The sequence below is a fragment of the Cavia porcellus genome, unplaced genomic scaffold (genome assembly GCF_034190915.1).
Source record: "Cavia porcellus strain 051 isolate PalLab524CR breed Dunkin Hartley unplaced genomic scaffold, mCavPor4.1 scaffold_33, whole genome shotgun sequence".
Classification (NCBI taxonomy): Eukaryota; Metazoa; Chordata; class Mammalia; order Rodentia; family Caviidae; genus Cavia; species Cavia porcellus.
Genome location: NW_026947516.1, coordinates 21757822 through 21770347, shown reverse-complemented (window position 1 = coordinate 21770347; position 12526 = coordinate 21757822). Strand labels below are relative to the sequence as shown.

General features: G+C 40.0%; 1 protein-coding gene across 10 annotated transcripts in view; it reads left to right on the top strand.

Annotated features, from left to right (window-relative positions):
- The first annotated feature begins 7317 nt into the window (after nt 1-7317).
- Map7d2 (MAP7 domain containing 2) overlaps nt 7318-12526 on the top strand; it is a 135879-nt gene continuing 130670 nt past the window's right edge. For 4 of the 10 annotated variants that reach the window (XM_063243097.1, XM_063243096.1, XM_013148923.3 and 1 more), the window contains exon 1: nt 7320-7559. In XM_063243097.1, the coding sequence (XP_063099167.1) occupies nt 7433-7559 (127 nt within the window). In that variant the 5' untranslated portion in view covers nt 7320-7432. Of the gene's footprint in view, nt 7560-7762; nt 7782-12526 lie in introns of those variants that run through there. The other 6 variants (XM_063243093.1, XM_063243092.1, XM_063243089.1 and 3 more) reach the window with 4 other exon arrangements.

Sequence of the window (12526 nt, the reverse complement as noted above, 5' to 3'; positions counted from 1 at the left end):
ACTACCAATCAATTTGATAGGGTTGAATTTTTAATAGTTTATTCTATTTCCGTTTAGAATATATGATGTGTTACTAAAGTGGCTAAAAACCAAACGAAGAATTTGTGTAAAAAGACTTGCCAAAACTTACTTGACTGTTGAATCTTTATTGAACATCCAGCTTTTAAAGGGGCTTCTTAAGCCTATAAACTATGCATGATGAAAAATTTTGTATTTTATTGAAAAATAGCCAAATAGCCATTGATTTATTCATTACATCTATGGAATCATGGCTATAAATAGCTGCTTAAAAACTGTGTGACTTGTAATTTAATTTAATGTCATTTCTTACACAAATATTACACTATGATGTTGAATAACATCTTTAGTAGGTATAAACTGCTGTCAGTGTTGACTTCAGAGAAACTCTTGAGTATCAAATAGATAAAAGCATGTTCTGAGTAAAATAGGTAGATTTCTACTTGATTTATATTGTGTATAGATATTACAACATACAGTATTGACTGTGGCCTGACAGATAAAAGTATCAGAATAAAAATGAAGTTCTTTGTTACCTGATTGTCTTAAACAATTAAAAGGATTTACATTGGTTTAAGATGTTTATATTGCTCAGTAAGTATAAGTTTCATTTATATCATTTGGAGCCCCCGCAAATTTTTGCGGACTACTTTATGTTTTTGGTTTTACCTTAAACCAGTCACACAGACACACACACATACCCGCCTTTTTAACTTTTAGGGTCTCACTAAGTTGCCCAAGCAATGCTCGAATTTGCAGTCCTACCTTAGCGTCTCAAGAGTGCAACCACTGAGCTTTTTTATCCTTGTTTTTTTTTTCCTATTTAGGAAAGAACAAATTCTAAATTAAGTCTTGGTACAAATGTGAAAAAGCACTAGACTCTCAGGTATAAAATGAACTGAGCAATTTGGAGAGTATATTGGACTTTGCCCCCACCCCTGGCACTTTTGAGGCTATGCGCTAGAAGAGGAAGAGCAGAGGCTCTTGGGGTCCAGTGTCCTGTACCACAACCCCACTCTGCCCTCTACTGCAGATAACCACAAGTGCTTTCTCTAGCTTGTCTCAGATTCAGGCTCTGAACCTATAAGATGTGGCTGATCAGAATGGTACCTGCCTCACAGAATTGTTGGGAGGATTAATAATGTAGATTTTTGTATATATGATGCACCTAGAACAGTGTTTGCCTGTTTTTCACTTTGATGTCGAGGACTGTGGAAGAAAATGCATGTCTTCTGTATTCTCTATTTATCATATCTTATTGCTTGCGATCTTTGATTCCTATAATAGAAAGATCGTGTAGAATATATATTTGTATATTCATGTGAACACAATTGCTTCTGACCTTAATTAAAATTCAGTGTAAGACTGAGAAGTCTCAAAGTTGCTTGAAGATATTTTATAGATTACCAACTGTTCTATATTTCTTTATAGAAAGTTTATAGTTACTAGTATTGATGGCTATGGAAATACTTCATTTTTAAGTTTTAATGAACCATTTTACTACAGGTTCATGACAACTAATTAGTAGTAACTGGTTTAGAGGTTTCTTTTCTCACCATGTGTAATACTGTAAAGAAATCAGATGCAAACTACTGCAATTAGAAAATAAAATATAAATCAGCTTTGAACAATGTATACAATTGATTCTTTTCAAACTGTATAAATTTTTAACTAAACTTAAGATATATTTTTCATTTTTATCTTTGTTTTTGACTCTGAACTGAATGAATCCATTTAATCACATTCCAAATATGGGGTTGCATTTATCAGCAAACGAATTTATTGCAAATCTGTGCTGAAGACATGTTTTAATGTCCAGAATAGTCTGAAGATTGCCAAAATCACATTCAACAGAGATGCTTTTATACTATGCAAAGACCTATATATAAGTGAAGTAAATATATTTGTGGCCAATTTGCCCACTTTTAAAAGGCTAGTCTTTACTGATCCAATCATGTCTTATTTAGTTCACAACCTGATAATGGTAGATGAAAAGTAGGGCCAAAATCAAAGTCAGCTTACATTGTTAATTACATATTTATGGTGTGTGTGTGTGTGTGTTTTGAGACAGGGTCTCACTATGTTGTTAAGACTGGCCTTAAATTCATTATGTATTGTAGACTAGCCTCAAACTCATAATGGTCCTCCTGCCTCAGTCTCCTGATTGCTGGAATTCCATACACACCACCACACCTGGCTCATATCTATGATTTTAAATATTTCTTGAACTAGAGCCTTGCACATAGTTGGCAAGTGTTCTATCGCTGAGCTACATCCCCATACCTAGAGTTTTCTGAATTTAGTGAGAATATTGACTAAAGTTGGTTTTTATATACTCTCAGTCAACACAGATTTCTGTGACCATATAATTGGATGTCTTCCCCATATGCCAAGCAAGCAGTCATTTCTGCAGGAGGCAGATACTAGCTGAATATCCTATAATTTAGTTCTGACAGTAGCTGAAGATAGCTCAGTCTCCAAGGCCATAACTCATATCACACCTCAGATGCTGATCACAGTCCAAATTGTTTACCTGTGCTTCTGACCTACCACTTCACGACCCCTTCTTGGAATTAATTTGCTAGGGTATCTCACAGAACTTGGGGGGATACATTCACTCTGTATTACCACAAAGGATATGGTGAAGAATACTGATGAATACCGGATCAAAAGAGAAATGGGGAAGGGGCACAGAACTACCATTCCAATAAGAGCCACATTCAAGTTTGGGTATTCTGAAGCTCTGAACTATGTCCTTGAGCCAGAGTTATTTATTTATATGCTTTGACCAAAATATCATTTTGCAACACATTGATCATAAAAGTAGATATGGGACTATCTTCTGTTTTGGGTTGTTTTTTTTTTGTTTTTGTACCGCAGATTGAACTCACGACTGCACACTTGCAAAGCAGGTACTTTTGCTACTGAGCTAAATCCCTAGCCTGAGACTATCTTTTGTTAAGCCAGTTTTGCAACAATTTGAATGCCATCTCAAATTTGGTTGGTTTTTTTTTTTTTGGTCACTTTTCATTAAAAGTGTGTAAAACATTGGGTTTATTATTAATAATGCAGTTTTAAATTTATATATAATATTTTCTGAAAGTCCTCCCCTAAATATGAAAATAGGGGGAGTGTGGGGCCAAAGAAGTGAAAGGGGTTAGAATGATCAATGTATGTTACATGCAGGTATGAATGTGCCAAAAGTCAAACCATCAATCTGTGTAACCAGTATGTACTAATGTCTACCATATGCACTAACAAAGTTGTGGAAAATCTATATAATCATTAAGAGATAGAAATAGCTCACAAGTGGGCTTATCACTCGAAGGAAAAATTGACACTTTTTGCAAATTTTAAGGGAAATTAGAATCCTGAAACTGAAATTACCACCCTTATAAATTTTTTGATTCCCAATCAGAAGTTAAGGGCTTTCTATAAAGGACCAGATAATAACTGTTTTACACTTTGCAGGACATACGGTCTCGTTAAAACTTCAATTCTGCCATTGTAGCATAAAACAAGTAGATTTTAAGATATTCAACTGTAAGTATAGGTTTCTAGGAAATTAATAAGAAAAAAGCCAGGAAACTTGAATGCCATTTAGAAAAAATAAGTTATATTCCAGGATGGTCTGACAATACTGTTACTAAAAGAGTTCTTCTCAATTTAATCTTTGAGTTTAATATAATTGCAATTAATATTACAGCAGGATTTGAGGATGGGAGATTAGAAAACATAAAATAGTTTAATATGAAGATTATTAGTATCTCAGCTAATTTTTAAGAAGTACATGGGGCTAAGATGTAGCTCACTGGTAGAACATATATTTAGTATGCACAAGGGCCTGAAGTCAATCATTAGCCCCACACATACAGAAAATGCCAAAAGAGAACTCTGGATACTGAGTTAGACCATAAAAAAAAAACTGAATGCAGAAACTAACAAAATTAGCTCAGAAGCAAGTCTTTGTATATATGAATTTGATATATGATAAAATGGCCTTTAAAAATCATTAAGGGAAAGATCAAAAGATGGTGCTGAGAAAATTATAGAGAAAAGTAAATTTGAGTCCCTTACACCATTCTGTAGGTTGTTTCTTTACTCCATTGATTGTTTCTTTCACTGTCCAGAATTTTTTCAATTTGATGTAATTCTGTTTTTTCAGCTGATTTCTTCAATGTATGTTTTTTGGCCTCTTTGTCAAAGCTAAAGGCACATAAGATTCTGTGTCTATTCCATTTGTCTCATTTTTTGCCAGTACCATACCATATTTGTTATTATAGCTTCATAATATAATTTGAAGTTCAAAATTGTGATGCTTCCCACAATTTTGCCCTTTTTGCTCGGGATTGCTTTGGCTATTCTAAGTTTCTTTTGGTTCTATTTAAGTTTTAGGATTACTTTTTCCAGTTCTGTGAAGAATGTTGGTATTTGGATAGGTATTGCATTAAATCTGAATAGTGCTTTAGGTGATATGGCCATTTTAATGATACTAATTCTACTTATTCAGAAACAGGTGTTGTCTTTCCATTGTCTAATTGCCTTCTTCAATCTCATTCTTCAGAGTTTTACAGTTTTTATTCTACAGCTTTTTTATCTCCTTAGGCTAACTGAAGGTTGATTGTATTTGACTTAACTATACCTCTCCTGAGTATATTCCCAAGAGTTAAAGACATTAATTAAACTACAGTGATATATATGTGCCCATGTTTGGGACAGCACAATTCATAATAAACAAGCTCTGATAACAGCCTAGATGCCCCTGAGTAGATGAAAGGATAAAGAAATTGTCGTATGGATATACAGTGGAATATTATTCAGCCATAACAGTGAAATCATTTCTCGGTAAATTGGCAGATTTTGAGATCGTCATGTTGAGTGAAATAAGTCAGTCACAGATAAATATTGTATGGTTTCTCTTAGATGGAAATCCAAAAATAGAAATTAACTAATGAGTGGGGGCCGGGGACTTAGCACCTGCCTAGCAAGCATGAGTTCAATTCCTAGTACCAAAAAAAATAAATAAATAAAGTTGGACTGGGGATACAGTTCAGTTGCACAAGTGCCTGCCTGGCAAGTGCAAGTTCCTGAGTTTGATTCCCTGTACAAAAAAAAAAGTAAAGATGGTAGGAAATGGTGACAGACCTTGGGGAAGAGAAAGGGAATCAGAGGAAAGAGGGAGGGAGAGGATATGGAGAGGTGGTACAAGGCTCAAAATGGTCAAGAAATTATAGTAATGTATGTATCTCAAACATGCACTAATAAATTTTTTTAAAAGAAAAATAACAGTCCCCGTGCTTTTATTAATTTTGCTTAATCTTAACTAGGCTTTCTTACAGTTCCAGGTACTGGCCCTGACTTGCCTGCTTCCCTGCTCACTTGTGTCTCCCTTAATTCCCTCTGGCTTGCTCAGTACACTTGCGTCCTGCTCCAGGTACACCTTTGGGTGTGTCAGGAACATGTTCATCACAGAAACATTTATGTTCCACCAAAGACTTTCCAAGCCTTCTTCCAAGAGACTTAGATGCCAGTTCCTGAGGGCTATAACTCCATTTTTAATTGAGATGTAATTAATACACCGTAAGATTCACCTGTTCAATATGTACAATTCAGTGGGTTTTAGTATACTACAGGTATGAAATGTTACTCTAATTCTAGAACATTCCATCATCATCCAAAGAAACTTGTACCCATTTAACTTCATTTGTTTGTTGGTGGGGTACAAGAGGTCAAACCCAGGAGTGTTCTACCACTGAGCTACATGCCCAGCCCATTCAATGTTTTTAAATTATTTTCAGGTTTTTTAACAGTACTGAGAACTGAACCTTCTCAATGAGCTACATCCCAAACGCTTTTAAATTTTTTTTTTAATTTTGAGACCGCATCTTACTAAATTGTTAGTTACCCAGCCTTATCTCAAATTTGTGATCCTTTTGTCTCAGCCTTCCTAAGTAGCTAAGATCACAGGCCTGTATCAACACCTGGTTTGAAATGCTTTCTTAATCATATATATCCTTTCTCCCCCAGGATGGGAATAAAAACCTCCAGACAAGCAACACTGGGAGGCTGAGGCAAGAGGATTGAAAGTTGAAGCTCAGCTGGGAGCAGTGGGGCACGTTGCAGGATTGTGGGGAGTGCGGCTATCTTGGGCCACATAGTTCAAGTGTGGTCTGAACTGCATAACGGGACTCAACAACACAACAAAAAAATTCAAGCCCTGCCTGGGCAGCTTAGGGAGAGACCCTGTCTCAAAATAAAAATGGCTGCAGCTGTCGCTTACTGTGTCAGTATTGAAGGCCCTGTGCTCTATGCAGTAATCAAAATAAAACTCCAACGTACAGCCTAGGGTTATCACTTGGCAGACAGTAAAGCACCTGGAGGCTTGGGGTGGCCAGACAAAGATAGCTTCTTCGGTATGATTGAGCATTATTTTGTGGTGCTGGGATCAAACCCTAGGCCTCACACAAGCCAGCAAAGCATCACTGAACTACACTTAGAGCTCCTTCAATATGTTCCTGAAAAAAATAAATTCCATAGCAGGGATAGAAGGACTGGGAGGCGGGGTTTCCTCACCTCTTTTCAACGTTACTTCCAAGACAAGTTCAGCAATTTCTTGTGTGCGTCTGTGCCTAGAAGTCTTAGGCAAGATTTCTAAAATGGCCGTCACGCCCTGCTTTTCCTTAAATGGCCACTCTAATAGCCTGGCGGGGTCTGACCCGGCATACCTACCTGCAGTGAGGGCCACATGTCTTGGTGGGGGTTTCACTTCATACCTAAAGTACTCAAGAACTGGAAATTGTGTTTGGAAGATATATCCTATGGTGCCCACACATGCTGCACTCACCATTCGCCCGGAGGACCTAGCTCGGAACAGTATACAGTGGCAGCACTTCGTACGCAGCCCCGTAGTAAACCTGTGCAAGCCACATAAGGGTGTGTTAGTTCTGGGTGAACAGGTGTGTGTGCTGTTAACACAGTGAGGATGTGTGTGTATGCTATCACTGCAACCTACATTTATACATACTTTGGTTGCCCACGTTGTGTATGCATGCTGCAGGTAAGCACTGTTCAAAGAGCTACGCACAGTGTGCAGGTCTAGCATGTGAAATACATTGTGGATGGTTAGCAGTAAAGACCGGTGGGTGCATTATGGGAAGACTGTTATGCATATTGCACGTGCACGCTATTCGCACGCTGCGTGAGAACCGTGGGTCCCACAGCACGTGCAGACTCTGCGTGCGCGTGTGCGTTCTATGAGAAATTATGCGCATGCGGGTGCGCGAAGGTCTGGTGCGGCGTTGCCGGCCGGTGTGAGCTGCGCGCGCTGTGTTAGAACGCGTGCGCAAGCGGGCGCGCGCGAGGCTAGTGCGGCGCGGCTGGCTGGGCAGTGCGCCTGTGCGGCTGGCTCATCCCGATGGAGCGCGGCGGCAGTTTGGGGTCGAGCGCCCGGGCTGAGGGGATTTCAAAGGGCATTCTGCTCCCCGCGAAGATGGCTGAGACGAACGCGTTACGGACCTCGGCACCCAACCACCGTCTTGCGGGTAAGGCCCTGGCAGTGCTGGGGCGGGAGCCGGTTTGGGACCCCGCGCGGCGGCGTGGGGAGCGGGGCGGGGGGGCGGGGTACGAAAGGCTTTGGTTACGGAGCAGTGAGGGTGGGGGCACAGCGCAGAGCTATGGTGAAAGCCCCTTACCGGGTCTAGGATTATCGGCGCGAAATCCCTCGAGGTTGTGCTTCTCTCCGCAGGTGGCTAGGACCCCTCCCGGTATGGCACCAGCGAATGAATACCTCGGAGGGTGGCTGTGGGTGGGTAGGTGTGCTTGGGGTGGAGGTAGCGGGGCCCACGTTTGGTATCCGAAGGGTTTCTGGGATGTTTCCCCCTGTCCTCCAGAAAGAGCCGAGGGGTGGGGGACGCTGAGGTAGCTCAGGCGATCTCCCGGCGGCGTTCGCCTTGGCCTGCGCATCCGCCGAGTCCCGGAAAACGCGCACCCGCGGTAGCTACAGCCCACGCCGAAAGTGGCCCAGTTTTGCAGCTTCTTGGTGACCCCGGCGGACAAAACCGGTGGGTCACACCCTGGCATGGACAGAGGGACCGGCCCGCGCTGGGTGACCCCCGCCGCCCAAATGGTTCCAGGTGTCTGGCCAGGTCGGGGCCCCTTCACGTGACAGCACAGCAATTGAGGCTGCTGATGCTGAGAGCCTGGGGCGCTGGTCCCATACTGACCACCGCAGCGGGGGCTTTTGAGGACATTCAGCAGATTTTGATAAGCAGGTCTGGAGTCTTCTGGCGCTATTGTTCTGTAAAGTGGTTGCAGGTAGTGCGGGGGTGTAAGCAAGTTGAAAACCGATTTCGTGCTGTTTTTACTGGCAATACCGTTTTTTTTTTTTTTAATGTGAGCTATTTTTTAGAAAAATTTTACTGCAGTCTAGCAAGCATACAAAAAACCGCAAAATCTTTGTACATAAATGTGTTTTATATAAGCTATATCAAGCAAAAGAAATCAAGGGAGAAATTTTTTAGCACTTAAAACATGCTTTTCATTGGAGTAAGGGGCAGTTTCGTATTGGGCCTTCTGTTGCGTCAGGGAATGGCTTAAATCATTTTCATTTTGTGATTTTATCATTTATTAAAGGCAAAACCTAATAAATATCTCAGGATAGTGATATACATAAATACCTTTTAAACCTGTGTTTCTGCATTCATTCTTTTTGCTTGAGAAACTCAATCTGCACGTAGTGGAAAAGAACTTGGGACCCACCCACCAGACCTTGCCCTGCCTAGCAAAGCGAACCCTGTAAGATAAAACATTGAAACGGAGAAGTTATTTCAGTTTGTGTGTTTATTTGGATGGAAATTTAAGTAATAGTTTATTTAGATGTTTTGTTGTACTAATTAGAGGTTCACTGTATGGTTGGACCTTCAGTTTATCTGAGAATGTTAATTTATTTGAAGAAACAAGTAGAGGGATACTTTTTGGGGGGGTCGTTGTTTATTTGAGAGATGAGGCTCGCACTGTGTTGCCCAGGCTAGCCTCAGATTCACAATCCTGCCTAGTTCTGGGTTGCTGGAATTTTCAGCCATGCACCTTCCATACACAGCTAAAGGATGAGGCACTTAATAAGTTGTGTTTGGAAATTCTAGGGTAGAATCATTTCATGGACCCTGTTGAAATTAAGATTAGCTTAAAGCTCTCTTCCTTCATTTTCATTTGAAATGGAAAATAAACCGGACATGTTGGTACACACCTGTAATCCCAGCACTTTGAGAGGCTTAGGCAGGAGGGATTGCAAGTTTTAGCTCATCTTGGGCAATTTAGTGACTTAGTGAGACCCTTTTTCAAAATTAAAACATACAAAGGCTGGAGCTATAGCTCAGTGTGAAATGGTACCTCAAAAAAGAGAAAGGTGGAAATAATGAAAAGACATGTTATATGAAGGTATTGTTTTGCAGTACTGGATATTGAACCCGGGATATACTGAGTTACATATCCCAACCTTTAGTTTTTTATTTTTTAATGGAAGGTCTCACTAAGTTGCTAAATTGCCCAGGCTGAGCTCAAACCTGCATGTAATCTTTCTGCTTCAGCCCTCAGAATGGTGTGAATGTTTAAAGTATTAAACTTCTATGTACATTAGGGTCAATATTGGTAAATTGAAATACTCAATTTAGGTGCCAAGTGGTACCATGGTTTGCTCATTTGGGGGTACCGTGGTTTATTTTGTCATTGTCAGAAAAATGTTGGTTCCTTGAGACTGTGATATATAGCTCAGCGACACTAGCGCCTCTCTGGAAAGCATGAGGTTGTGAGTTTGAACCCTGGTACAAAAAAATGTTAGTTCCTGAGATTTTATTATGATCCATCCTGGATACTGATAATTTTGGGTTGCCTGAGGTCTTATCGTGTAAGATCCATTCCGAATAGAGTTATCCTGCATTTCTAGAAGATCAACCATTGTTCTAAGCTTGTGGTGATTGCTGTGGGAGCTGCAAAAGGCCTGAGATATTCAGGTGCTCTGATTTTAGCACAGTTGGGAGATACAAGTGAATGAGCGATTTGCTTCTTATAGGAAACAGCAAGGGAATACTTCTGACCGTATCGATAACCTCTGTTTGTTCCCATTACTCACCAATGATGTTGCTTTTCTTTTTACTTACCTACAGGATAGAAATTACCAAATGTACTGTTCTTTTTAGTGCTTGTGTTAAGTGCATGGTGTAACAAATGAGAAATAAAAACCTATTGTTTCTATCTGCTTTAATACCTTTAGTCAGCAGATAGGATCCCCAGATCTCAATTGTCATTTCAGATTTCATCATTGTCACGTAGGTCCTTTGCTCCTCTTGATCTGAAATGCCCCCCTCTCCCCTTTTACCTTCAGAGACTAACTTCCTCTGGACCCTTTCAGTTGGAATTAATGTACAGTACTTCTTCCCATCTGTGCCTGTAGTGCTTCCATCAAGACACTCTTTTTCTGCTTATGTTACTTAAATTAACCTTCTAATTCTTTTGGGTAGGTATTCATTGAGAGCCACAGTGGAGGGGACTGTGTGCTGGGGGGTATAGTTCTAATAAAGGAATAGGTTGAAGTTCAGACTGCCTTGGTTAAATGTCAGCTGTATCCTTCCTTCTGTATCACTCTGGGAATTTACTTCACATCATCTTTAATATGGGCTCAAGGGCAGCACTGGGAGGTGGAGTGCTGTTTGGAGGATGAAGCAGTCAGTAGCTCTAGAGCAGTACCTATCTAGAAAGTACTTGAGCTGGTTAGTCATTATTAACCATGGAGTCTCAGATTGTTAGCCTGAGGGCAAAGCCTAGGTCTGGGTTTTTTTTTATTTAAGGAGAAAAGAAAAAAAAAACAGTGAAGGGGTACAAGTTATACAGATTTACAGAAGAAAAAAATGCGCAGTAGGAAATCACTAGTTAATGGGTTACATATTGCCATCTTAGAAATAATTGTTCAAGTCACAAAATTAAAGCTTGTAGAGTGGACATTCCAACAATGATACTGCAAACAGTTCTGTTCAATGATCCAATAAAACTCTGTGATATCATTTTCTATCTTATACATTTAAATATACATGCAGTTATATAGTTTAGAGCACTTTCTTTTCCTCTCTTTTGTACAATGACTATTACACATTTTGGGTTTCATTGCTCCCACGGTTCTTATTGCTTTTTTTTTTATTTAAGGAGAAAAGAAAAAAAAAAACAGTGAAGGGGTACAAGTTATACAGATTTACAGAAGAAAAAAATGCGCAGTAGGAAATCACTAGTTAATGCTGGGTTTTAAGTGCCTGCCACAGTACCACCTGCTACAGAGGATAGCTGGATGGTCATCCTACCCTTCCTCAGAGTTTTTGTGCAAGTTAGATCTATAACCAGCAGTTACCAGTTACATTAGGCTGGAGCAGTTACGCTTGGTTGAGCCTGCAATAAATACTCATGAGTTGAATTAAAGAAATATATCAATAGAGACGTTTGAGGTAATGGAACTACAAAGTTTGCTTCCTGAAGTCTGTTGAGCTTTCCAGTGTATTCTGCAGGTAAATATTCTTTTACTGAGTTGAACTCATTTACTCATTGCTCCTGGCAGTCGGAAAAATGTCCACTGGATCTAAAAAACCAGACTGTTGGGCCATGGGTTTAGCTCAGCAGTGTAAGCACCTGCCTGGCAAGCACGAGGTCCTGAGTTCGATCCCCGGTAGCAAAAACAAAAAACAGGCTATTTTATAATGGAAATTTGAGGAAGGGAGGTACAAATTATTTTCATTTAATCTACATTGACTGCTGCACCTGCTAAGCTGTATCCCCCACCTATATCGACTCTTGATAAACATTACCAGAAACTTTGCGATAGCTGGGCGTAAGGAGAAGCAACCATTACTTCTGAATTGCTTGGGACTACAAGCAGGAGTCAATGGCCAGAATTGAGTTAAAATTTCAACATACATTGAAGAATGTAAAATAGTGTTTTAATTAAGCTCCATCTTTCCCACTTTCCCCTATCCCTTCATAATTAAATTTAGGACATTTCAGAACTTTTCTCTAATTCTTTATCAAGGAGGTAGTTGTTTTGAAGGAGGATAAAATTCCTTAAATTTTTAAAACATGAGATTCCTTGATGTCCTTTAACCTGCATTCTTTCATACTCTGACCTGGAGCAGGGTTATATAGGGGTATAAACTAGAAGTTCAAAGAATTTCCCCCAGGAATTCAAAGTAGGGTAGGGCTGAGTGGCAAAGGCTGAGAGTTCACGTCCTGAGAAATTGGTTCTTTAAAGCTACATTTAGCGGACCAGGGTTCTTTCTCATTAGCATTAAGCACCTGCCTGGCAAGCTCGAGGTGGCAAGTTCAATTCTTGGTCCAAAAAAACCCCAAAAAACACAAAAAAGCTGCATTTATTTATTTTCTTACAGTACTAGGGATTAAACCCAGCCTCACATATGCTAGGAAAGCACTCGATCACTGAGCTACATCCTTAGTCCTCAGAGTTGTGTTTAAAACC